The following is a 27,803-nucleotide window of genomic DNA, read 5'->3' as shown; positions in this document are numbered from 1 at the left end:
CCTGATATGAATCTTATGAAAGAAATATCTTTAGGAGAAATTTGCAAGGAGCTAAGGGAAGAAAGATAAAGTAGAGTATGGAATATATCTAGAATTTAGTTTCAGAAGAAGTTGTAACTTCAGACAGATGCGAAGCATAGCTTGGCAATGTAAGTCTGTCCTTCCCATAGGTAAGATGTCCCTGTGTTATACTGCAACATCAGTCACTCACTGGCTTCATATCATGAGGGCAAAGAGCACAAGGCACTGTTGTGCCCAGATCGCAAATTCCCAAAGACCACCAAGGAGCCGATTCTGATGTAAACACAACAGAAAAGTAAAAAGCATGGGACGACGGCATCACGCCGTACCGCGGGAGCGACCCTCACGGTCCCTCCAGGAGTCTCACAGACTCGTACTCACGGGGCACTCTGTCCCCTCCAGAAGGATCCCGGAACGTCTTCCGGGATCCCCGGTCGACGGCCCTCGCAGCGCTTCCGCCTAGACCGTTTGCCGACCTTCCCAGAAAATGGGCCCCAGACTTTACAGACACAGAAACACTCACCAGCCGGCGTCGACCCTCCGGTACGGGAATCCTGAGGGTCTTGGGGATCCCCGACGAGCCCCCAAATGTTGTGCCCAGATTGCAAATTCCCCAAAGACCACCAAGGAGCCGATTCCGATGTAAACACAGGAGGGTCGTTTATTCAAGCTCGAGCAGGGGCTCTCAATCCTGATCCGCTGCATCGGTGACGGTTGAGTGCCCCTGCTTGAGCTTGAATAAATGACCCTCGTGTGCTTACATCCGAATCGGCTCCTTGGTGGTCTTTGGGGACTTCGCGATCTGGGCACAACAGGCACAACCTTTTAGACCATTCAAGAATGGTAATAACTTCAGCCGTGGGCTACTATCCCAGAAAGGGTGATGTGTGAACTTTTGGTAGCTAAACCACACAGAAATTGGGACATAGAAGTGCCAAGTCAATAAAGAGAATCCAAGTGGGAAACCAACACCATCAGATACAAATGTCAAAGGACCTAGCATGGTAAAATAATACTCTAAGATGCAGAGATAGTCTATGGAATGAAACAGTCATATTTATAGCAATTGTCTAATATAATGTATTGAATAGTTTTTTGTGTAAGATTTGGACAAGAGGCTTGGAAAGATGAGAACAAATATTAAAAATGTCTAAAGACAATAAAAAACAATGTTAATTGAATATTTAACATATGTCAAGAAATGTGGTAAATACATTAACAATCTTTTCACTTTCCTATATGATCTCTTTTTCACAGGTGAGGAAATTGGAAGTTAGCAGGTTTGAATATCTCATCCATGATTACATAACTGTTGTTTCATAATTATGATCTACCTGTGTTGTAATCTAGAGATCTTGATTTCTATGTGTTGCTACCCATCTGTGCTTCAGTTTTTTTCCATTTAAAACAGGAGGCACATGTTAATTAATAATATAGTCTGGATAATTTATCTACATCAAAACACTAGTATCATAAAAATACTTTGAGTAATTTTATAAAGTCAGTTTCTAGGATCCTACCTAAAACAGACCCTAACAGAAAACATAAAATTACTTTACTATTATGAACAATTCTAATAATATTTGCAAACTGATGAACTGGATTAAAAATATATTTCAATAACAGCACTATTTGCTTGAGGAAAAAATGGAGATTACCCACAACCATCAGTGAGCCATTATACCAAAATAAAAACTCAAAAATGTTTGTATTCAGGTACAGTATCATACTGCAGACCAGCAGTTTTCCCAGAGTCTGAGATTTTCATGCAAAGGAAGTGGAGTGTTTTTGAGGTCATTTTCACAACATAAAAACTGCTTTCTTCCTGAAAAAATGTCAAGCCATGTAGAGAAGACATTGTACATTGTGAAAGTTGAATTATTAAAGAAAATACATAGAAAAACAAGTAGAAAGAAGGTGACAGCAAACATTTCTCAAAGAGCATTGGACAAAATATTAAGCTCCTTTTTGGTGTACACAAATATCCAATTCATTGAAATGTATTACATAATCCTTTTACAATCATGTCTGATGAAGAAAGAAGAATATTTAGAACTAATACTGAAAATTTGAATATAATATAAGCAGGAAAATATGAAAGATGGAGTCTTCAGCATGAAACTGGGGATGCAAAAGAGACTGAGAGCTAGTCAGTCAGCCCTTGCTAAAGTTTTCACTTGGATTGGAGATGGAAACAGGAACAGCCCACTTATTTTAGCTAATTACATATACTAAACAGTTCAAAGTTCCCTTTATTAACTCTATGTTGTACAATACTTTCATAATATTAAAATATCAAACTAAAAGATCCTTTTATTTTGAAAATAGATGTCAAATCTAGAATTACTCAAAGGACAACTGTAATTTAAAAAATTCTAAGACCAAAATACACTGTCAATAATCAATACAAATTTCATATTCTGTTTTTTACAAGGCTGATTACAGTGCATATGTAGCATAAGCTACAGGTCATTCTTTTATGAAAATAGGAAACATAAATTACACTAAAAATAATTATAAAAATAATTTATTTAAAAGTTCTTTAATATGTGCATGATAACTCAACTGATTATCAGAAAATATTGGTAAACAAATGTTCTCACTACTCTGATTCAAGTTAAGACTGGTCATATGATTTTTCATTGGTCAATAAAATGTTAACAGAAAGTGTCATACACAACTTCTGGAAGGAAAATTATTTTTTTTCCTTCTATGCTGGCATCCTCTAATATTTCAGATGAGAATGGCTTCATTGGCCTTGGCAGAATTAGGAAACAAGACACACCCATCTATCAATGATGGACAAGTAGTGAGAGCAAGAAATTATATTTGTGTTTTGTTTAGTCTCTAATATTTATTTGTAACTGCAGCATAGCTTAGCTATTTCAAATGACAAAATTGCAACCTCTGACATGCCTTTACTTAAAATGTTACAAGTACAAATGGCACATTTGTATCTCAGCATTTTTTGTTTCATATTTCTTTAGTTATGCAAACTGACTGAATCCAAGGCCTTACTCATTATAGACAAGTGTTCCACCACTGAGCTACCCATTCAGCCCTTTTTCTCTTTGAGACAGTCTTTCGCTAAGTTGCTCAGAATTACCTAGAAATTGTGCTCTTCATTCCTAACCTCCGAATTAGTGGGGAATTACAGGTGTGCACTACATTACCTATATTAGATTTAATTTAACAACATTTGCAGTCATTGAATATTCTTACTAAAGTAGCAGTCTTTAAGAGAACTAAAGAATCTCTACACTGTTTAATCCCCTACCAATGAGATAATGCTTCAGGGAGCTCAAGGTATAACATAAAGTGGAAAAAATCTTTTAGTTTTCTAAATCATTAACAGTTGTGCAAAAATCACAGAGTAGAATGTAGCCTCATTGAAAGTCAAAAGCAATAGGCATACGACCTAAGAAAATAAGGAGTAAACTACTAAGGGTTCAGGTGAGAGCTTGTGATAGGCAAGTTTCTACATGGTTTTATCATAAGACATAATTCTTTTTGGCAGTAGCCTTTTGCTGTGTTCTATTCAAAATATCAAATGTGAATAAGGGTGCTAAATTATCAAGCAAAACATTTCATCTAATGAAATCATGAAATTTTATTTAGATAAATTTTAAGTAAGCACTAATAAGGATATAATTAATTAGATATAATACAAACATTTTAATAAATGATTATAAAAGCACTTCAAAATTATAGACTCCACAGTGGTTCTGCTGCCTGCCTCACAGGCACAAGGGCCCGAGAGTTCTATTCCAGACTGGGATACCAAAAAAAAAAAATTATAGATTCTGTTTTAAACAGTGATGTAATTCCAAAATTGTATGTAGTAATGGCGGCTTTACAAGTTAATAGCAAAGTGATTTCTCTTCCCTATTTTTCTTCCTTGGAGCTCTTTACACAACTGATTAACTTCCAAAGATATTATTCTCAATGACATCTTATTTTTAACTTCTAAAGTTTTTGTAATAGTCAGGATTCTACAGAGAAAACAGAACAAAAAGATTGTTGTATTAGTTTACTGTCACTGGGACAAAATACTCAACACCAACAATATAAAGGATGAGACATTTATTTAGGTTCACAGTTTCAGTGGGTTCAGTCCATGATTATCAGACTCTACCACAAAAACAAGATGGTGGAAGGTCCTGGCAAAGAAAGATGCTTACATCATGGCTGCAAGGAAAAAAATAGAAAAAGGAGGAGCTGGAACAAGGATACAGATCAGGCTTCCAGTTAATTGCCTCTTCCAACTAGGCTCTACTTTCCAGCAGCACATAGACTACTGAACTTTCAACCACTGATGAAACTGCTTCCATAGTTGCTCCCATAGTTCAAACATTTTCCAAACACATGGGACTTTTGAGGGACTTTTTAGGTATAAACTGTAACCATTGTATTTATATACAGTTGTTATGTGTGTGTATATATTATATGCATTGTATCACATATATGTATGTGGGTATGTATATATATATATATGTAAGTAGACATGCATGAGTGTGTCTGTACTATGTTAATACATTATATATATTTTATGACATATATAACTACCCATCTACACACACACACATAGATATATAGATAGATAGATGATAGATAGATACAGAGAATTTATTATAAATAATTTAATTGGCTTATTCAATTGCAAGCGGTCCTGGCCTGAACATTTTCCTAAAAATTTACATGCTAATACTCAGTGTCAAATGTAATAGTATTAAGAGCTTCACCTTTTAGGAGTCATCAGATCAGAGCCATTGTAGAAGTTAGGATCCTTATAAAAGAGCTTCAGGTAATAGGTTCTCTCTTCTGTTTTTCTTCTATGTGATGACACAGTACTTTTTCTCCTTTGTCTTTTTTATTCCTTCTCAATGTCAGCATGCAATAATACAGCCTTCAGCAGGCACTTACTGTAGTGCTTGATCTTGGACTTGTTAATCTCCAGAAATGTGAGAAATTAAAGACATTACTTACCAAGTAGCAGGCCCAGGTATTTTGCTAGAGCAGTACAAAGTGGGATGGAGATTATGAAGGCTGATGTATCCCAAAGTCTAAATTGGAAACATGGAGACCTAGGAGAGCCAATAAGTTCCCACTGAAAAACCAGAAGATCCAATGAAAGCTGATATTTTACTTCAGATCTGAAGGCAAGAAAACAATACACGACCCACCTCAAAGACACTGATAGAGGAACAGTTTTCTCTAACTTGAAGCAAAGTCAGACTCTTTATCCATTCAGTCCTTCAACTGATTGAATGATACCCACAGCACAGAGAAAAATCAGCTTTACTCTGTCTACTGATTCAAATACTGACTTTATCCCAAATCACTTTCAGATTTTTTTTTATTTAGGTTTTTCCCAAGAGAAACCACAACTAATATACATACATACCAAAAAAATCAACCACTTCTTTCACTGTGACAGGTATCAGAAATGATAAATTAATAAACAATAACCACTTCCAAAATTCAGTTTCTATAAGCGTTGTTTCACAAATGACATATGACAGATTCTTTTTTTGATCTTCACAAGTCAGCTCGGAATGTTGTTTGATCAAATATGTGGAAACTCCATGGCCCAGTCAAGTTGATACATAAGATTAATCATCATAGTTCCCATCCTTCCTTAGAACATTTCCTTTTATATTGGAAACAGGATGTATTGACATAATGAGTTTTTTGGTACTGTAGCAATAATTCATAGCAATGTACTTGTTCTTATATTTCTTATTTTAATCAAGTCATAGAGACCTCAGAATTCCCATTAAATTGCCATCAGTCACCACATCCAAAGTACTTAGCAGAGCATCTGGCAAATAACAGATTCACCCATTCACAAACAAAATATATTACCTACTTACAATGTCACGTTGCACTTTATTGTAGTTGCATCACTATTATAAGTTATGACATATATTATAAATGTTTATGATATTAAAAAAATCTCAAAAATCACATCTTTTAAAGTGCTAGATATCAAGCACCACAAAAATATACAGACATTGATTTTCACAAAATGAAAGAGGTTTCAAAAAGTGATAGTATCCTAAGCTAGCATCTATAATGACACTCAAAATATTCAAATATATAGACACAATATGTCCTGCTGTAACTTTTTGTTTTATAACAAACCCTGTTTTATTTTGCCATAATCATATGTTTGTTCTAGTCATAGTATCTATAATGTTATAATACTAATATTGAAAATACCAAAGTCTAACAAAATAACCTAAAATCATAAACTTTATTTTGCTCAGAGTGAATTGTATTTTGTTTAGGATTTTCACATAAAAGCACACTAACATACATGCATTCTGAAAAAGGCAATGTCCTCTTCCATTATAACAGATATCATAAAAGATAAATGAATAAATTCTAGGTAAGCAATTCCAGAATTCAGTTTCCATAAGCTTCATTATACAGAGGACATATGACAGCTTCTTTTATTGATGATTTACCAGTCAGCTCTGCTATTTTTTCCCAAAAGAAAACTAAACAAAACTCTACTATGTACCACAACATGGAATGTTTATTCACATAAACAGATATTTAATGTAAACCCATTTCATGTACAACAAGAAAAGTAGGCTCTGTAGTAGACTCAGACTTTGGATTCAAGGTTTATTGCACATGTTAACGGTTCATGGCTTATGGTCAAATACTACAGTCCTCAATTTTATATAAAAATTACATTACTAATGCCTACTCTACATGGTAATTGAAAGAATAAAATTTCTTAATACAGATCTTGTCATGAAACAAGTACAAAATAAGCACTGGCACCTGTAGCTAACAATAGTGCTCAGCAATATCCACAAAATAAAACCACATGAAAATACATTTTAATGTGGACTCCTTTTTGCCATTATTTATAAAATGTTCTAAAACATTGTTAGTTTTTTAAAAAAACTTGATCAACAATATATTTTATTTCTTCTGTATGACAGACCAAAATAAGAATTTTTTCCTAAAACACCTGAGCCTTCCCCACTTCTGAAAAATATTAACAAACAGAATTTCTCCATATTATGCAATATATTTTAATGTCTACTGTAATGAAATTCACACATGCACAAAAAAGTTCCACATGTTAGGATCCATACTCTGGTACATCATATTCAAACTCAGAAAACTGAAGACAAAAAGAAGCAGATAAATATTACAGAATATTCTTTGTTGAACCATAGAAGAGAGACAATATAGGAATATTTTTAATGTGTTGAATGAAAAACAAAAATTACTTTAGAATGAGATTTTACTGTTATTAAGTACTAAGATATAATTAATACTGTGATCTCTTCCTGAGCAGCTGCTGATAACTTCCACAGTTTCCTTGCAATTGGTTCTCTCTGATAGCAAAGAATTCATAGATTCCTCAGTTGGCAAAACTGGTAATACCACTGTTTCATATCTTAGTATCAATCATTGAATCTGAATAATATTGGTTAAGGAAGAAACAAAAGCCAGTGATTAAATGTATTTCTTAAAAAGTATTCTAGGATTTAAAAAAAATTTAAAAATATATTGAGTGAGATTTATTGATAGACTTCAATGCCAGGGCCCCACAAATAAGAAAAAATCCTAAATGATATAGTTCAGGAAAAGGAAATAATAGAAGACTGAAGCTTCAAAATATATAAAGTAAGGAAGAATAAGTGAATTGGTAAATATGTACTTTTATCTAGATAGAAATTGATATTTCTCCATAGATAAACACATGAGTATATCTAAATGACAATAACCATATAAAGTATTTTATGTACTTAGCATATAATATCTTTTAAGTATCAAATATATCATGTGAGTTATGCTTTCTAGTCTCATAAGGTTTCAAGTATATGTAGAATTTAATAATTTGAAGTAACAAAAATTATCTCAAAAAGAAATAGAAAATCAAATAATCTGACATTCACAAAGTGAAAATGTTTTTGTTAAAAATCTTCCCACAAAGAATTGTCTAGGTCAAAAATATTTCAAACATTTAAAGAAGAAATAAATACTAAATTTATATTAAATTTTCCAGAGAAAGAAAAGGGGGGAGAGAATTAATTTACTTTAGAAGATCAAATAAACATGCTTCTCCATTTTGAGAAGGGAGCATATTTTAACCTGAACTTTCTATGACCCAGGAACATGAAAGATTAATTAATTTCATGAACTTAGAGCCAACAATAATAAAAAACACACTAACAAATAGAAAATAGAAAATGATAAAAAGTACAGTTCATTAGAGTCTAGATAGTTTTGTTTTAAAAGTGAAAAGTGCGTTTAGAACTTTTAAATAAATAAATATAATTCACTGAATTAAAAGAACATAAAACTCTTTTAAGACAGTATGGAAAGAATTGCATAAAAGTATTTCACAAAACTCAATACCTATTTGTCATAAACACATTAAGAAAAGAAGCAAAATGGCACCAAAATATTACCCCAGTAGATTGCATCTATAGAAAATTTAAATGAAATCAATTTAATGCTCAAAAGAGTGCATTTTTCCAAGGTTGGAAAAACGTTCAGACCACATTTTAAATGTTCTTAAAAAGTACTAGCTGATACAAGGAGGAATAACGGATTAAAATATACTACTACTAAAGCTAACAATCTGCCTTATCATCTGGAAATGCCACCCTGCCATATTTTCAAAATAAATGAATGTTTATGTCTACCAAAAATATGTTTAAGAATACACATATCAGCATTATTCATAATTAAATTAATTAAATTACATATTAAAATTACATATTAAAAGCAGCCCAAAATTACATACTAAATTACATATTAAATTACATACTAAATTACATATTAAATTACATACTAAATTACATATTAACTACATACTAAATTACATATTAAAAGCAGCCCAAATATTCACTTATCATTAATATGCTTATAAGGAGACAATGCTCACAGAAAATACCAAAATACAGCTACTCATAACAAAATTTATAATCTCACAGATAAAATTTGAATGAAAGAAGTCATATTCAAAATGAGAGCACACTATGTTATTGTATGTATACGGATTTCTGTAATAGGAGAAACACTAATCTGTTGTAATGAAGAAAATTGAAGAAAGATTAAAACAAATTAAAGAAGTTAAGTTTGTGCTATGTTTACAGATGTGATGCTGTCTGATGTGAAGCACAGAAACATGGTAAATTAATGAAATATTACTATTTCTTAACTTGGAAAATGCTTACACAGATAAAAGCATGGAAAATAATTTATCTGTACAATTAAAATATATGCATTTATGTAATTTAACTTCAATCAAAAATTTAAAAGAAAAGTACTTAAGAACAGAAGTCTTTAATTCTGAATTATTGTCTTTATTCCCAAGCCTCAGACTTTCTGGAACAAAACTATCTAATAAAAAATATATTGTTAAGTACTTCCTCTTAAAAAATTTATGCAAGCATTAAAGGAGTGCTTTGTGGAAGACGTGATAGAACAGTTAATGTCAACTTCAGTGTGATATCCAGCTCACAAATATTTTACATGAAATTTGAACTAGACATACAAGTGTGAACCATTTGAAACACAGAATACTATACAGCATTATTGCTTTGAAAGTGATAGCTGATCAGAAACAAGATGGAGAGATAAAGCAGAACATATTGATTCTTTAACTGTGATGTGTTAAACTTAAAGTCAATCAGACATGTAAGTAGAAGTATAAATCATGTTATACCTCCTCTATTAGCCTTCAAAATAGACTGAAATCTCAAGCGTTGACCTTATTTGACAAAGATTCTGACAAAGATTCTGTTCACATTGAAAATATACTTATTAAGTATCTACAACTTATCAAGATTTTTTAGGTTCACGATAATGAGATGAATGAAAACCTCAATCCTTAAAGAAAGATTTGGCTACTATTAAAATGTCTCTCCAAATTACAAACAGATTCCTTGAAACCATCTTACATTCAATACTATGCTCACCCTATCAAACTGTTTTGGCAAAAGTACTGTTAAATCAGTATTATTTAGGAAGAATGTACCTACCCTTGATGACTCTTCTTAATTTTTCATCCATTGATCCATTCACTTTCTCCAGCCATCTTTGCTGTATTCAAATTTGAAGTTGAGTTCATGCCCTCTGTAGCACCACAATATAACTCACCTTGATTGAAGTAGTCTTAGTCTTTATTTTAACAAGTATCAGAATACCTTAAAAAATGCCAGACTTGTAAACAAATATTTAAGCCTTAACATAATGAAAGAATAGGGACAACATGTAAGACACATAAGTTATACCTAAGATTGAGTGATTAATCTTTAATTCTGTTTTATGGGTGTCAGCATATCATAGATAAAAGCAAAGCCAGATGGAGAAAAAACAGTGTTACAAAAGGATGGGTGGAAATGGAATATTCATAGAACTAGTAATAGTTCGTTATGATTTATATAAAAATATCTTGGTAGAAATGTGCATCATTTTGAGGAGCATGATTCATGGTTTATGAGTAGAGGAAGATTATTGGAGGATACCAAGGAAGGAAATGATAGGATCACATTTTAATTTTGATAAATCTTTATAGAAACTTTATGAAAAATAATATGAGTGGGTAAATAAGAGACTAGAAGATAAACTAGAAAATTCTAGAAAAGTCCGCTAAGTAACAATGGGAAATTCGATTATATTTGTGGAATTAGAGACTGAAAGAGATAAGAAGATAACAGAAAATTAAGAATTAACATTACCAACATTAGTTCATTCAATTACTTATTGAAGTAGGAACAAAGATTTGGGAAAAGGTAAGAGTCACTAACAACCCAACATGTTGCCATTAAGCAAATCGAGCAGTGTAGAGTTTCTAAATACATATTTTCACCTGAAAATGTTGAACGGTTGTGGGGAACTGTTTGATTATACTACAGAAGTTAAAATGTGTGAAGATTCAGTAGTGATGAACATCATGATGTTTAGGAACATGATAAAAGCATTTTGTCACTTTCTGGGCTCTGTGCTAAATGCTTTACATACATTAATATATTTAATCCTCAAATCTCTTGTTATTTCTATTTAGAAAAAGAGAAAACTGAGGCATCAACAAACCAAATTACCTGGCCAAGAGCACAGAGCTTGTAAGTAACACAACCTGAGATAGAAGAATCTAAATTTCATGCACTAACCCATAAAGCAGCAGCAATAGAAGGATAAGGCATGATGGAGAATAGTTTATAACCAAAAATCAAAATATGTTGCCTTTCTTGGGTTGATATAATATTAAAATAAGCATGTTAAAGACCCATTAATTTAATTCTGGTCCTATTTTTTAAGCTTGTATATACTTTTTCAAATTTGAAAATCTCAGTACTTAATATGTATAGTTTAGGCAGCTAATGTTAGAATTGGGACTTATATTTTCATACCTATAACAAGTTAGTTTGATATACTGATTATTAAACTATCTCCTAAATTTAAAATTCAGAGTAAGAACATTTTAAAAGATTCTTCTGTAATATAAAGTACTTTTTAGTTCACAGAGAATCTTGCAAACAAATGTGGAACTATAATAATGTAGTATGAAAAAGTATTGTTCTAAATTATTTTTAAGAAGTCATGAAAGCAATATGCTTTTATTTCTTAATATATCTGTGTATCAGATAGTAAATTATCAGAAGGGCCCAATAAAAAGCTAATTTTCTTCACATCACCTGTATCATGTCAGTTTTTATTATAATTACCTTTAATGACTTTAGAGCCAATAAAACATGAGCTGAAATTTGACTAGCAATTATGCTATCCCATTTCATTTAATTTGGTTATTTCAAGCCAAATTTAAAATCATCTCTGTCAACAAGTGATATTTTATTGGATTCTTCTAGAGAATTGCATTTAATTTTTTAGTTTTAGTAGTCAGCAATGAACTATTCTGTGTCATCTGTGTGAGAAGCTTTTTATACTAGAATAATAGAGATTGGATTAATGAGATGAAATTACATAACTGAAAATACTTAGCCTCCCCTCACTAAGGGCCCAAGTTTCTGAGCATTAGAAAAACCCATTGAATGTTATGACATATCAACTTCAAAGAAAAAGTTAAACATTTTAAGGGGTTTGCTTGAAATCATCATTTTACATTTTTTTTTTTTTTTTTGGTACCAGGGATTGAATTTAGGACCTTGCACTTTTGCGGCAGGCCTGGTGCCACTGAGCTAAATCCGTGGCCTGAAACCATCATTTTATTTTATTTTTTTATTTATTTCTTTTTTTGATATTGGGGATTGAACTGGGGTCCTTGCATTTGTGAGGCAGGTGGAGGAAACACTGAGCTAAATCCCCAGCCCTGAAACCATCATTTTAAACATCACCTATAGGGAGATGGAATCACAGGGAAGATTTTTGTAAACCATCAGCTATTTATTAACAAGAAAGTTTAAGAATCTTTTTTCTTCTCAGAGTTTACTTCATGTTCTTTTGTGATTACTCTGTGGTAATACAATGTTGACTTCAAAAAGTGCACATAAAATTTTAACATGAATTTCATCTTTTAATCTCATATGAAACAACTGATTTGAGTCTCTTCACAACATTCTTAACAGGAAGAAATTTGTGTTCCTTTTATTAATATAAAACTGTACTGTACTATTATCCAGTGCCCTTCAATATATACCATATTAAACTTTTGGTGGAGAAGCCCAATATCTCTTAGGTGGATCAAGCAATTTAAATAGTTATGCCAAAGCATAGATAGTTGTGTGTTGTACATCAACTGATGGGTCTAAGTATATTTTTTGACAAATAGCTGAGCATATGAAATAAAATGTTTCATAGACTGTGAAGACTATGTAGAACCTCACCTCTCATGTATACCAAACTTAGATAGGAATCTATGATAGGAAAACAGAAATATGGGCCCAGCAATTATACAGAGAAACAAGGCCAGAGCCAGGACTCAAAATTAAGTTTCTGCGTTAGTTATTTTTCTCTCATTGCTGAGACAAAATACCTGGCATCAAAAAAGGGGAAGAGTTTTAGTTGGCTTACATTTTGTAGACATATCAGTCCATAATTGGCTGGCTCTAAGGCAGGATGACAAACAAGCATGACAGAGTAGAAACATGGCATGCACAAGGCAGCAAAGGTAACAGGAGAGCTTTACCAGGTCTTTCTGCCTCTTTTATCCCATCCAATCTACTGGGATTAGGGCGGTACTTAACTACTTACTCATATGTAGTAGTTTAGTTATCACACGCCCTTAATCCCAGGATCACACACTCCAGATTCAGCTACCTCCAAAAAAGAAATTCCCACCTCATCTGTATGAGGTTTTGGGGGGACATCTAATCACAAACCATAACAGTTTCTATGTTCCAAACCCATTGTTCTTTTCCATTGTAGTATATTTCCTCATAATGCATAGCCAGTAGAAAATGTGGATAAAAATAGTGTAACAAAATTTCTAATACTAATTTTTTTTTGTACCACGGATCGAACTCGGGACCTTGCGCTTGTGAGGCAGGCGCCAGTACCGCTGAGCTAAATCCTCAGCCCCTCTAATACTAATTTTATTGCATTGCTATTGATGTGAAAGCAAAATGTGTTTAGTCATATTGATGACTTAGCTTATTTAACTATACATTATTCCAGGGCATTAAGTCTTTTATCTATTCATTACTATGCTTTTCATCTTACTATTTCCCACTATTTCATTGAAGCTCAAACTGATTTACACATACAGGAAGAAAAATAAATGGGAGAGTGTTCTGGAAATCATGGTAATATGCACAAAGTTATCTCTTCTGATTCTCAACAATGAGTTTATTGTTAAGATCATGAGCAACTATCAGAGCTTGTTATCAACTTGTTCTTTGTACAATGGTTTCAGACTTCTGTACTCTATTACCAAATATATGTCCTTGAACAATTAGTAGGTATCTGGTAAGTTGCTAATGCTCAGGAAAGAATGGATAGTATTTGATCAAATCAGAAACTTTTATTCTGAAGAGAAGACAATCAATTCTGAGTATATCTTTGTTTTTGTCACTATATGTGTCCCAGAATAGATGACCTTCTAATGGAATCACATCTTAGTCCTACAAGACATGGGAAATATATAAATAAAAATTGGAAGAGTAAACTCATGAAAATTTTGATAAAATTTCTGGGAAAGTAACCATAAGATGATAATAGTATTTATTAACTAATACAAAGTGAAAGAAAGGATTGCTCACTTTGCAATAGAACATTACCAAATTTATCCTGAAGAATATAATACTGCCGCAGGACTGTGAGATGACTTTGACATCCAATGAATACAGCAGATATTAGTGAATAATGGTAAGGAGTTAAGGGAAAGGGGATATCGCTCAACAGAAGGAGCATTTTTTTGTGTGTGTGAGGATATAAAATCTCATCAGAGGGCCAGAGATTTAGCTCAGTGGTTCTGTCTCCTTCCTCGCAGGCACAAGGTCCCAAGATTGATCCCTGGTACCAAAAAAAAAAAAAAAATCTCATGAGAAAATATTGAAGGAACTTCACAAAAATAAATGGAGATGATGTTAAGTTGTGTTGAATTCTTGCATTAAAAAACAGGCTTTAGATTAATTAAATTGTTAGTAAAATTGTGAATCCTTAATACTTCACTGATCTTAGCCAAAAGGCCTAGAAGAAATGACTCCTTAATACTTGTAAATTGCAGTGGACAGAAGAAATTCATAATATATATAGTAGCCACTGGAAAACTTCTTGATGACTTTGATATTGGGTATCTTCCCATAATCATTTAGCACCCTATTTAAGAAGATACATATTCCAATTAAATAGCATAAATGTATGAATGTATAAGGGACATTTTTTAAGATTTGAAAAATGAGTGACTCTAATCTTGGATGTCAAATATGGAGAGAGCGTTATATTACTATATAGAAGAGAAGCTGTCAAATGATTTATATCTACAAATATGGGTTCTGTCAGCACATTAAATTTTGTGATAGCAATTTCCACAACTTATAAAAATGAGAAATGTATCATACAGAGCTCCCTACCCACTAAAAGAATTCTTAATAAAATTGTACCTTGGCTGATAGTTTGGTTTTTCAATACCCCTGGTTTTGCAGTTCCAGTAGAGTAATAATTTTGTGAATAGTAAACATATTACTATATCTTTCTCAATCTTACCAGGAATGTAACTTATTTATGTGAGACTTAATAGAAACTGTTCCATTCAAAAATAATTTTATGTTGTTTTAATTTTATGTTAATTTTTATTTTATGTTGTTTTATTTTAATTTTATGTTGTTTTTTTAAAGCTAATCTGTACCTTTTAGAATACCTACATAATTACTAAAGCTACAAAGAAAAGAAAATTCATCAAGGTGATTAACTCCACTATGCAGTCAGGCTACTTACCTTGGGAAGAAGACAGTAGGATGTTGGAAATGTTATTTTTTATAATTATAATTATGTATTAAAACATAATACCTCCTTATAATGGAGTTTCATATATATATGCTCTATTTATCCAGTGTCTATAAAATGGAAAGCCTATTTATATATCATGTGATTGTTTTCATATCACTATAATATTGTTAATTAGTTGTAACAAGATTTATGTGTTCCACAAATTGTATATATGTGCTTCTTCTCAAAATTTAAACAAACTTGAAATATTCTTTCTTAATTTTATATAACAGTAGTAAAATATTTATAGGTACAACAGAGACAGGACCTCACAAATCTGAGACAATAGATTTCACGAGATGACAAAAAAAAATAATATCCTTGGTAAGTTTGTTTATTCTTCTATTTGGTTGTTTTTTATTGATACAATATTGATAATTAGTATTTTTGTTGTATAATAGTCACTAATACTGAAATATCTTACTCAGATTTTCATAAATTAGCCTTTCGGTTTTGCTAATCACAGTCCTATTCTTCTGAGTCAAAGGCAACTTGATTGGCTTGGACTAGGGCAAATTTTACAGATGTGGTCTAAGGTATATTTTATATATGTCAGTTGTCTCAATGGAAACTTCAGTATTCTGAATGTGTAAATTATTAAAGCCTTCCTCAAAGATGGACTGAAAGGTTTTCCTTGGTGTCTAAACATCTGGTATCTCAAATTAGGTGATATTTGTTGGAAGCCACTCCTGTTTTGATAGGCTTTGTCTCTTGTCTGTCTGATTCAAGACTAGTGAATTCTCTGTTCAGCTTGTCAGGAGTTTATTTCCTCTTTTTTTTTTTTCTTTGAGTTTATTTCCTCTTTCAGGAGCAAGCTCTTTGTCTTGGACTCACATTCCCTGCTACATACACACTGGACATCTTTTTGCCTAGATGAAGGAGCTCTTCCATAAGGGATACAAACTCAGAATGGTAGACAAATTACTCCTCTCCACTGAAGAGTCACTCACTCTTTTTCACTCATTAAATATATAGTGGAAAATAGTTTTTCCAGCCCTCCCCGCTTCAATGCCAGCAGCCATCAATTCCTTGTTCTCAGGTGCCTGACTTAAGATCCAAACTGCTAGGTCAAAAGAAGTACAGCCATGGAATTCAAAAAAGACCACAAGGACACTCAAATAAATGTGTGTGAATCTTCTTGCCTATGATGTACCATCATAGGTTGGATGGTAGCATGGAATGAAAAAAAATAATTAACAAAACACAGCATTTCTTCACAGGCTTGGTAGTGAATCTAGGCTTTATCAATTACTAGCTGTTCTTTCCAGAGAAGCTACCTCACTACATATGAAGAGCTGAGCACAGGAGGTTGCACATAATAATTTTTTTATGGCTATAAAGTAATATATACTAATGTTACTGCTACACTGATACTTTCAAATCATATAGAAGTTATCAGTAACATTTCCATTCTTAGAAATAAATATACATATAATATCATGAATAAGATCCAAAACCTTAACTTTGAATTCAACAGTCTAAGGAAAACTCTAAAGAAAATTATTTATGTATTCATTGTGCCCAAGTGGATCTATGTGTTTTTTGTCCCAATTTCTGTTATCTTCCTGATATAGGGCAAAGAGATATGACTCCCAAACCTATTAGATATCCAAAATACGAGTTGGTGTTCTCTAAAATCAAAGAATGAATTCTAGGAACAATGGAGGTTAAGAGTAGGAAAAATGTATCAGGAGAAAGAAAGCTTCTGCCGAAGAGAGACAGAAGGGGGACTGGAAAGTAGGTTGCCTGCCCACCCCAAAGTTCAAAGATGATTTATAAAGCAAAGCCATGTGGTGAGGTGGGTACAAAGTGGGACAAAACTATAAGACCCAGTGGAAATTTATAAGGTGGGTATGAGGTGGGACAAAACCATGACCAACCAATAAGATTACAAGTACAGTCACCCAGATAATATTGATTAAATAGGGGTCAAATGGGGTAGCAAGTCAAGTAACAGGCATACAAAAATTTTCAGTAAGTGTGGGAGTCAGGGATATTTCCTGGAGAGGCTGCGTTAAGACCTTGACCCCCCATCCAGGTGATTGATACCTATTTAGAATATCATTCACTACTATTTATCCCCAGGGGAAGCACAAGGGTGTGTAGTTTCTCTCTTTTTACAATTCTGGCCTTCAGTGACTGTGTCTTGATTGTCCTCCATGTTGGCTCCTTGACTGTCCTCCATGTTGGCTCCTCCTGGGCTGGCCCTGTCTGACTGCCTACAAGATATCTAATTAAGTTACCTATCTGAAATATCCCCTTAAGACTCACTAACTTTCTAATGAATACAAGTTCTATGAAATTTCCCTTACTCTTGTAAATGTACTCTACAAGGAAAAAATTCCCCTTGTTCTTTGAACCCAAACTTAATTTCATCAGATCATATTCTCACTTAGATTTTCATATTATTTAGTTAATTTATCCAGCCATTCTTCATGCATAGGTGCTATAAGCCAATATATTATCTCATCATTTTTAAAGTAACTTGCATTTTAACATCAATAAGCTAATGGGATCACTACATGTGGCAAAAAGAAAATAATTTATGAAAATATAATTAACACACTTTATTATGAGTGAACAAAGGGAGGGTGGAATAGCACCAGTCTATCACAAAAGAAAAAAAGTACTATTAATGAAAGCTAATGATTATTCATGGCACACAATGATGTGCAATCTGAAGCAGAAAAATTTACTCATGACCTTGAGTTTCATTAAAATAAGCTACATAAGAAAAAGTTAAATTGTTATATAATAATTAATAAATCAATTATGAATTGAAACTGCTAATGTTACAAGTCAGAAATACAGGCAGTTCTCCAATATCAAGTTTGTTTTAAGTGATAGTAAATCGATTATTTTCTTTCCTTCATTCAATAAAAGTTTATTAAGTGCTTGTCATGAATGAGAAACAAGTTTGAAATATGCTTCCCACTACAAATAGCTTAGAGGCTAGGATGGTATTGCAGATAGCTAAATTAGTTAGAAATTGTTATAAGGCAGTTAGACAAGGCTGGGTCCTCAGCATAAAAAAAAAAACTGAGGCTCATTTAGTAGTTAGCATTATAAAAAGAGAGAAGGTACTGCACCCACCTACTTCCCCTAGGGATAAATAGCAGTGATTGATATTCCAAATAGGCATCAATCTCCCTAGCCCATTTCCCTTCTGCAAATTCCTTGTAGGTGACTCATTTTTCACATTTGATCCTCATTTAATCAATATCACCTGGGTGACTGTACTAGCAATCATATTGGTTGGTCATGGTTTTGTCCCACTTCATGTCCACCTCATGATTTTCCATTGGGTCTTATAGTTTTGTACCCACCTTACCTTGTGCCTTTGCCCTATAAAACACTTTTGAAAATTGGGGTGGATGGGTGACCTACTTTCCAGTGCCCCTTTTCTCTCAGAGAGAAGCTATCTTTCTCAAAATAAATTTTTCCTACTCTTAACCTCCATTGTTCCTAGAATTAATTCTTTGATTTTGGAGAACACAAACTCACATTTTGGATATCTAGCAGGTGGGGAGTTGTAATATTTCACTTGTTTGGATTTCTTGCTGCCCTGTATCATTTTTGGATTACTTGGTGCACTCTATCAATGGGATTTGGAATCAGAATCTAGCTAGCATGTAGAATAGAATTTTAATAAGGACTTAGAGGCTGCTTTTAATTGAAAGCTCTGACTAGGGCCTCCACATACCAAATAAGTAACTGTAACCAAAATAAAAGTTTGGCATCTCTACTTTCACTTTGCTTTTGTCTGTCTTGGTGCTTTATACTTTAAATCAGATGCTTGTTTAATTATAAGTGAGGGCATGTTAATCATTTAAGGAATGTTCTTCTAAAACCAGTAATTCTCCCTCTTCAAGGCTAAAGACACCAAGACAAGGGTACTTGTCAGGTAAAAGGCTGAAAACCAAGAGCAGACCAGGCGACAACAAGCCTTTATTGTAGGGACAATCTGCCAGGCTGTCTCTGAACAAAAGAGAGACAAAAGCAATGTGGCCAGGACAGGAAGTGCCTTTTATAGGAGCGGGGGTAGGGCTTGTAGGAGCTGAGATGGGGTTGAATGAGGTAGTGGCTAGGGACTGGAGGAGCCTGTGACCTCACTATTTGCTAGGAGGAGAGTAAGTATTAGTTTAGTCTTTTGGTGGGAGTAGGGGTGTGTTGGAAAGAAGGTAGCTATTACATACAGCAGCCACCCTAAATTGGAGAGAAATCTATCAGTATCTAAGGTAATTTCAAGACTTTCAGGGACATCAGAATCAACATAACTTTAACAATAATTTGCATCCTCCCTTCAGTTAAAGTGTACTTGTGTTTATTTAGTAAAATCATAAATAGAAAATAAATGAAGTTTCCCATCAGTTTTAAGAATGTAGTAATTGCTGCAAGTTCAATGGCCAGGTCAACTTCACATAATAGGTGGGAATCTGTAGTGACCTATTAACCGACACAAGGAAAATTAGGAGCATAAATTAAATGTCATTTCACAACAAACAACTCAAACTTTAATCCCTGGACTTCTTTAGCTAATCACAGTTAAATTATCACACTTTACAAAATTTAAAACTGACACAAAATTTTTGTCTGATATATCAATTAATATTTCAGCTTCATCATTTGGCTTAATGATATTCTTTATCATGTTTTTTCCTCTCTATTTGTGTGGTCTCACATTTAATTATCATGTGTCCCATATCTGCTTTAAACTCTAAATGCTTCCAACTTTCTTTGCTACTATAATACAGATACATCTGAACAATAGTATCTATTTTTGGTCTGTCTAATACATTCTTTGTGAGAATCAGGTTATGCATTTCCAGGAAGAGAATTTTCAAAAATTTGTTTTGTATTTTTAGAACATCATTTATGGAAGCATTCAACATTCATCTAGGCTTCATTGATGATGTTACTATTCATTACTATTTGATTTATCCACTTCTTTTCATATACAGAAAATCTTTCTTATTTTTATATTCTTTGTGAGAAGTTTGGTACATCATCCACTTTCACTTCCCTTCCCCCTCTTTCCACCAATATCTTAAGAGATCACCTTCCTCTTTTTGGTACATATTTATGGTACATAATGTTTACAATCCTTGTGCAGGGTTGGTACATGTATATATCACAAGCCAGTTCCTTTCATTCATCCTCTTTCTCTCCCCACTGCCCCTTTCTAACTCTTGATCCCCTTTCCTTTTCGATCATCTTTTGTTTTCCTTTCTATTTTTATTTTGGGTTTCTCATATAAGAGAAACCATGTGATATTTAAGTTAATGTGTCTGATTTTTTTTTAACTTAACATTATGGTAACAAAATGGTGTATCCATTTTCTTACAAATGATTCAAATTTATCTTTCTGTATGGCAAAGTAGAACTCCATTGTTTGTAAATATCACATTTTCTTTAAGCATTCATCTGTTTAAAGGACATATAGGCAACTTTCAAGATTTAGATCTTATGAATTATGAGCATTAGCATTGAATCTCTGATTGTAGGCAGCACATCATGTCAGAAGCACATGACAGAGCAAGGCGACTTACCTCATGTCCAGTGTGTAAAGATCACAAGCAACTGACTGGAGTTCCCACTACACCCTTCAAGGACATGTCCCCAATGCCTCAAAGGCTTTCCACTAGGCTTTGCCTCTAAAAGGTTTTGCCACCACCCAAGAGTGTTATGTGAGAGGTCAAACCTCTAACACACGGAACTTTTGGGTCAGTCTGTATCCAAATGTTAATAATGTGAAAAACTGCATTGCTGTTCATTTTAATAGTGAAGGATCTTATATATTTCAAAAATAATTTTCTATGTAGCCTAAAATTACACAAATATTTATGACTGGCTATTAGGCTCTTAATAAATTGCATGTCCCTGAAGGTGATACTGACAATCATAGTTTTAATACATATTTTGTTGTCCAATGAAAAAAATATCAAGTACAATAAAATCTTGGATTGCAAGTAACTTGTTCTGTGAGTGTTCTGCAAGATAAGCAAACATTTCTAACACATTTTAGCTTGGTAATGAGTGATATCTTAAAGTATAAGTAGTATGACAATAAATATCACATGATCACAAGTGAGTCAATGGTTCCTTCTTTCTCTCTCTCTTTCTCTCTGATTATGGGTAATCCTTTCCCAACAGCAAGATGTTATGGAGGAGATATCCTCTGCAGAGGAGTAGGAACAAAGGGTGGAGGAATCTCTCACATTAAGTGAGATTAGGGAGATATTGAAAATGTGGGAAGCAGTGCAAGATTTTGTAGAAAAGCACCACTGAATAAAACTGTAGCAGTGCAATGAATCTGTTTAATGACAATGCAATGTCATATTTCTGCAAAATCATCAAAAGGGAGCAGAAGCAAATATCATTGTGTAGGAACTTGTTAAAGGTGCATAAAAAGAAAAAGATTCCATTGATAGCAAATAGATAGCAGTAACTCCATTAGTTACAGTGAAAGTCATCCTACACAATAACCCTCCTCTGTCTTATCTCCCTTGCACCAGCCATGAAAGCTTTCAAAGGTAAGTACATGGCATTTTGCTTATTTTTCTTTATATTTTGTATTACTATATTGTAATCATTTCATATAAATATTCTTGGGTTGTGGAATGAATCATCCAAGTTTGCATTATATCTTATGGGGAGATTCATTTTGATATACCCATTCTTTGGATTACAAACACATTTCTAAAACAAATTATGCTCAAAAACCAAGGTTTTATTGTATAAACAAAGTGAGGAAAAAGGACAATGAACAATCATTTAGTCACTACCCACCCACCAAATTGAAAAGGAAAATGCAAAATAAATCTTTTTTTGTTGTTGTTTCTTCCCCCCAAATTGGATTGTTTTGAAGTACAGTTGTCAGTCAGTGTCTATAGGGGATTGATACCAGGTATCTCCAAAGGTATCAAAATTTATATGTTCTCAACCTCTTCATATTAAATGGCATGGTACTTGCATGTAACCTCTGAACATCCTTCTATAATACATTGAATCACCTGTAGATGATTTAAAATATCTAATATAATGTAAATACTGTGTAAATAGTTGTTATATTGTACTGTTTATGGAATTAGAGTAAGAAAAAAATCTGTATATGTTCTAAGCAGATACAATATTTTTTCAAATATCTTCAATCCAAAAATGATTGAATGTGTAGATATGAAGGTGTGGACAGCTGACTGTAAAGTCTACAATTTATCTCCGAATATTTATCTGCCTATTTTTAAAAGAAAGTAAATTTTAAAACAACTGCAATAATATTTGAAAACTAGAAGCATAATTAATTAATTAAATCAAGCTATCAGAGTTTAAGATCTTCCAATTGTGTCTAAAGGTTTTTTACCTCCATTTGGCTGATATGTCTCATACAGTTCTGCAATTATATGTATGTTTCTCTGTCTTGTTTAATTATTAGAGACACTGGACCATATATTTTCATGTAATGCTACCATTTCTAGATATTGTTAATTATATCTCTGTGGAGTAGAATTACGTATTTTTCCATAATTGTATTTTTTCTAATATGGTAATTGTATTTACAGGCACATTCTAAAATTATTTCTTGTGATTCCTACTTTCATTATTTGATTAAGTGTTTGAAAAATAGTTTCAGTTATACCTCTAATTTATACCAGTTTTATTCTAATTGCAGTGAAAAATCAATGACAAATATAAAAATCTTTTTACATTTTTATAAGGTATTGGTTATACTAGGTCAGTATGATACATCAAAAAAGCAAGTACCATTATAGTCCCTATTTACCCCTTTGAATAGAACTTTCATTAAAAGTTCTGAAAGAATTTGCTTTAGTCTATCTTTCATATATTTAGTCAATTAATCATTAATATGAAATAACTTACTGCCGCCTGCCTCACAAGCACAAGGTCCTGAGTTCAATTCCCGGTGCCAAAAAAAGAAATAACTTACAATCAACTCTGTCAACTAAGATCTGAGGATACAGCCAAGAGGAAGAAGAAAAACTTCTTGCCTTAGTGCACATCATATTCTACCAGGGAATGGCTAAAAGTAAACTTTTTCTTTTTATCATGAGAAGAGATGAAAGAAAATACTGAGTTATTGATCAACAATAGTTTGTTCTTGAAGCTGGCCCCAATTCTCAAAAGTGCATCTGAAATACCATAAACTCAAAATGGGAAATCAGCCTTAATAGAATTAAACCACATTTAAAGAAAGTAGTTAGTTTGGAAATGAAATGAAAAGGAGAAAAGCAGGCAATGCGGTTTTTTAAAAATATATACCCAACTCTACAATCCCTGCTGTTCATCAACCACATTTATGATTTTAAGAGCAGCAGTGTTCTATTACACCTTTTAAAACTGGAACTCTAAAAAAAATGGATGGTACACAAAGAAAGATCCATTAAACACTAATAGAAATAGTGCTATCAACAAAATAGAGTGGATCATTGACTTTGAAACTCAATTCATTCTCAAGGGCTGGTTGCAACTCAAGTCAGTTGAAGGCTCAGGCTCCTCTACACAGCCTTCAAAATCTCTCTCTTGTATATAGGCCAATCTCAGTGTTCTTAGAGAGAAATTGGTTCAGGATTTCTCAGTTAACTCCACAGAGGAAAGGATGTTGTAATATTCCCTCCAGAACTCTTTAAGGGTTAAACCTGTATCTGAGACCACCTGGAAGCACAAGCAACCAGCATTTGAGTCATAACGCAAGACTCTGATTGGAAGTTAAAACTAAAATTCTGGTTGTAACCCAAGTTGTTTGTGTGTCATAAGTTGAGGGTCCACTGTATAGGAAATAATTTAATGCATTCTTAAAAATACAACTGTAGCATGCCAGTGTCCCTGTCAGCTAGAACAACCCCAACTTCACAGATACCCAACCTGAAAAAAAATAGAAGAAAGGCTGGATTAGCAGGAGTCAAAGAGACGATTTTGGTGTCTACTCTTTTAAATGGAAAGACTGCTTTAAAAATAAATGGAAAAATTTATTATTTAACTCAATTACTTAAGTTCCCATATGTGATTATAAGATATTGGTTCTTTTTTTCCTGCTTTGAAGGTAACATTCTCCAGTTAAATGTATTTATTTCCTACCAAGTAAATATCAAATACAGTATTATTTTATTTTAAATTTATTTGTCCACAGAGTCAGGAAGTAAGAGCATAGAACTGATGTTATGAAAGTCTTAAGTTTACACTCTTTATGACACATTTAAAGGTTTGATAACTTTAGCCCAGTTACTTTGTTCTTCTACACATCAAAAGCATCATGTATAAAATAGACATGTTTTGTAAACCTACCTCTGTCTATTTTGAGCATTAAATATAAAGTAACCACAACAATATTTACTGGTTTATTAGCATAGGAATACCTTTTCTTCTAAAATTTAAAGAAAGATAAGCAGTTCATAAAAATGTTGCTATATGTATTTAGTTACATTTATCAAAATGAAAAGTTATATATTATTTATTTTTGAAATTAATTTTATTGGTACATTTAAGGTATACAATATAATGACATTCATCATTGGAAATTTGCACCTTTACATAATCTCCCTTGGTTCTTATTTTTTCCCCATTCCTCTGCCCTCCTTTCAACCCCTCTACCCTTCCTTATCTACAAAGACTTTGTTTCCATATTTTCTTTTTCTCATATTCCATTCCCTTCTTTCTTTTCCCCTACCCCTCCCACTTCCTCTTCCCCTTTGCAGCCTTTCTTCCTATTTCACATTACCTATTAAATCCTTTAGTCCTTATTTACACTTTCAGTTTCTTGCACCAGAGAAACAATTCAGTATTTACACAACTGTCCTATTTATTTCACTTGAGTATGACCTCAATGTGCATCCATTTAGCTACAAATGTTTCTAATTTCTCATTCTTAATGGCTGAGTAGTACTCCATTTTGTATCTATATTTAAACCTATGCTTCTCATACATGTCTGTGACAATTTCATTGGAAATATCAAAAATTGATTCACAAATCAAAATGCGCATCAAAGAGGAACTGATGAGGACTGAAGACTCTGTATTTCTTATGTTTAATTGGATACATTTATGCTGCCTAGTTGATATATACACATTTTCCTATAATACGTTGTATTAACAAAATACTCGTTTGTATTTCTGCTATAACATATTATAATAGATTCTGCTTAAGTCTCATTAAAAGTTTGAGCCTCCAATTAACCACCTCATTTTTGCCTTAGCAGCCTTATCAGAAGGATCTTCAAGTAATTTGTATGGTCAGAAATTCATTGAAAAGGAAACAGCTCAAAGGAGAGAAAACATTCATGTGTTTCAGCAAAGCTAATGCCTAATGAACAAGTCAGAAGTATTTGTTAAAAATCACCAGAATAATAGAAAAATAAGCTCTGTAAAATATTGCATACTTCATTTCTTTTTTTTGTATCATATTGTTACAGGTGAGAAATTTAACAGCAGGAGCTCCAAAGACTTCATAGACACTCAACAGACTTGTCAGTACTTGAGAGATGTTATGAGACTGCCATGGGTGATTGAGAAATTCTTGTCTGAACTACATCAACATGCCAATGGTGCAATGAATGAAGTGTGCCAGAGAACAGGGACCATAAATCTGGAAAAAATAGCATATTTAGGAAAGTCTTACTAGTCTTAGGTGTGATATTCCAAACATGGTTCAGGAAAAGAACTATCCATTTGAGCTGAATGGCTATATGTCACTGAATTATAAAATATAATAAAAAATATAATATAATGCTGGTTGTTTTAGGTGCACAAGGTTTGTATTAATTCATTATATGAAAATAGATAACTGAAACATATTTATGCTTTTATAGCTAGGCAGAGATTTGGCACTATTGTGGCTCAAGGTCTTGTACATTTAATCAGTAGAAAATTGATGAGAAAATCTTGCTGTACTAATACTGAGGCTCAATCAAACACTGAAGCACTGAGTAAAATGTAATAGAAGGGTGCTAAAATTATTCTCACCAACTGAATTTTCTCCAGAATTAGAAATTTTTAAAACCTATAATCCATGGTTCTCAATACTCAAATTTATTCAGTGGAGCATTTACTAGAAAGATTGACTTACTTTACTTACTTGTAATCTTTATATTGATGCACAATCATAATTTATTGTGTACCTAGGAATGATTCTTGATGACCATTTTTTGTGTGTTTTCCAAAGCGGGGGCTAAAGTTATGTGAGGTATGATATAGGTAGTTAAAATTCAGAAATTATTGAGTCTACCAGAATAAACCAAGAAAAGGCTAGTGAGGAGAGTGATAGAGAAAATAAAGCTAGAAAAATGTATGCTTTCTTCATGTTATGTATAAATACTTCTCAAATGTTCACTTGACCCTTAAACTACACATGTTTGAGAAAGATAAGATCTAGCAAAGGCTTAATGATTAAGCTGAGGTTTGAACTTAAATTCACCACAGCAAGAAAGACAGCACTTTCTCCAGAGTGTAATCAATTACTGGCTCAAATAAAGAATCAGATTTTTCACAGGAATATACCAAAGTACAGAATCTTCAGAAGATAATGCACATGATAGCCAAGTTATAATCCAAAATAATTAGACATTAGGGAGAAATGTAACAGAATTTTGAAAGAAAAGGCAACAAAGGTCATCAGACAAGAACTTCAAAGAATGTATTATAATTATTATAGCTATCTTTAATAAAATAAAGGAAATATATTCAAGATAAAATATGCAGAACTTCACATAAAATTATCAAAAGATAAAAAGAAAATGCAAAATATGCAAAAAAAGAAATGCAAAATAAAAATTTACCTCAGATAGTACAATGATGTGGGAATAACAGATAAAAGTATTGAGCCTGAAAATAAGACAACAGAATTTATAAAGAAGAAAAATTTTAAAAATTAGTGAGTAGAGCCTTAGAAACCTACAAAGCAATATTAAAATTTTAATCCCTGAATAAATAATTACTGTCTAGAATAAATCCCTCTTATTATTCTCCCATCACATCACCATAATCCTTTTGTCTATGTAGTACATGTATTCTTAGGGCCCTTTTGGTCCTTATCTGAAACTCTGCCTGACAATTATTTATCCTTGAACTCCAACATACCTTGTTTCTTCTCCTCTTTCAGATCTCCTCTCAAATGTGATTCTATTTAAAATTAGATTGCACTAGCCTCTCTTCTTTCCTGTTTCCTTCTACTCTCTCTGCTTTAATTTTCTCCATTGCACTTAAAATCTGAACTACTATAGATGCTTCTTCACTTTTTTAGTAGAATATAGTATGATGCCTGGAACTTATATGTATTTTATTGCCTATGACATTCTCAGAGAGTAACCTCAACTATTTGTTAAACTTATGAATGAATGAATTAATTAATA

General features: G+C 32.8%; 1 protein-coding gene across 1 annotated transcript; it reads left to right on the top strand.

Moving 5' to 3' along the window:
* The first annotated feature begins 175 nt into the window (after positions 1-175).
* Positions 176-27,803, top strand: LOC147825622 (uncharacterized). The gene is made up of 4 exons (XM_087184395.1): positions 176-229; positions 313-564; positions 11,066-11,123; positions 25,869-27,803. Exons 1-4 carry the CDS (start codon positions 176-178, stop codon positions 26,075-26,077), a joined length of 573 nt encoding a protein of 190 aa, XP_087040521.1. The 3' UTR covers positions 26,078-27,803.

Source organism: Heterocephalus glaber, unplaced genomic scaffold, assembly GCF_053883595.1.
Source record: "Heterocephalus glaber isolate CG9 unplaced genomic scaffold, H.glaber_assembly_v1.0 deba00001497, whole genome shotgun sequence".
Taxonomy (NCBI): domain Eukaryota; kingdom Metazoa; phylum Chordata; class Mammalia; order Rodentia; family Bathyergidae; genus Heterocephalus; species Heterocephalus glaber.
Note: the sequence above shows the minus strand (reverse complement) of the source record. Positions and strands in the feature narration are given on the sequence as shown.

What these genes read in the sequence shown, in the direction of transcription:
- LOC147825622 (XM_087184395.1), top strand. Translation starts at nt 176, where the DNA reads ATGTCCCTGTGTTATACTGCAACATCAGTCACTCACTGGCTTCATATC. An exon ending in ACTGGCTTCATATCATGAGG is followed by an intron (nt 230 to 312) that starts GCAAAGAGCACA and finishes TAAACACAACAG; the next exon opens with AAAAGTAAAAAGCATGGGAC. An exon ending in TGGCCAAGAGCACAGAGCTT is followed by an intron (nt 11,124 to 25,868) that starts GTAAGTAACACA and finishes ATATTGTTACAG; the next exon opens with GTGAGAAATTTAACAGCAGG.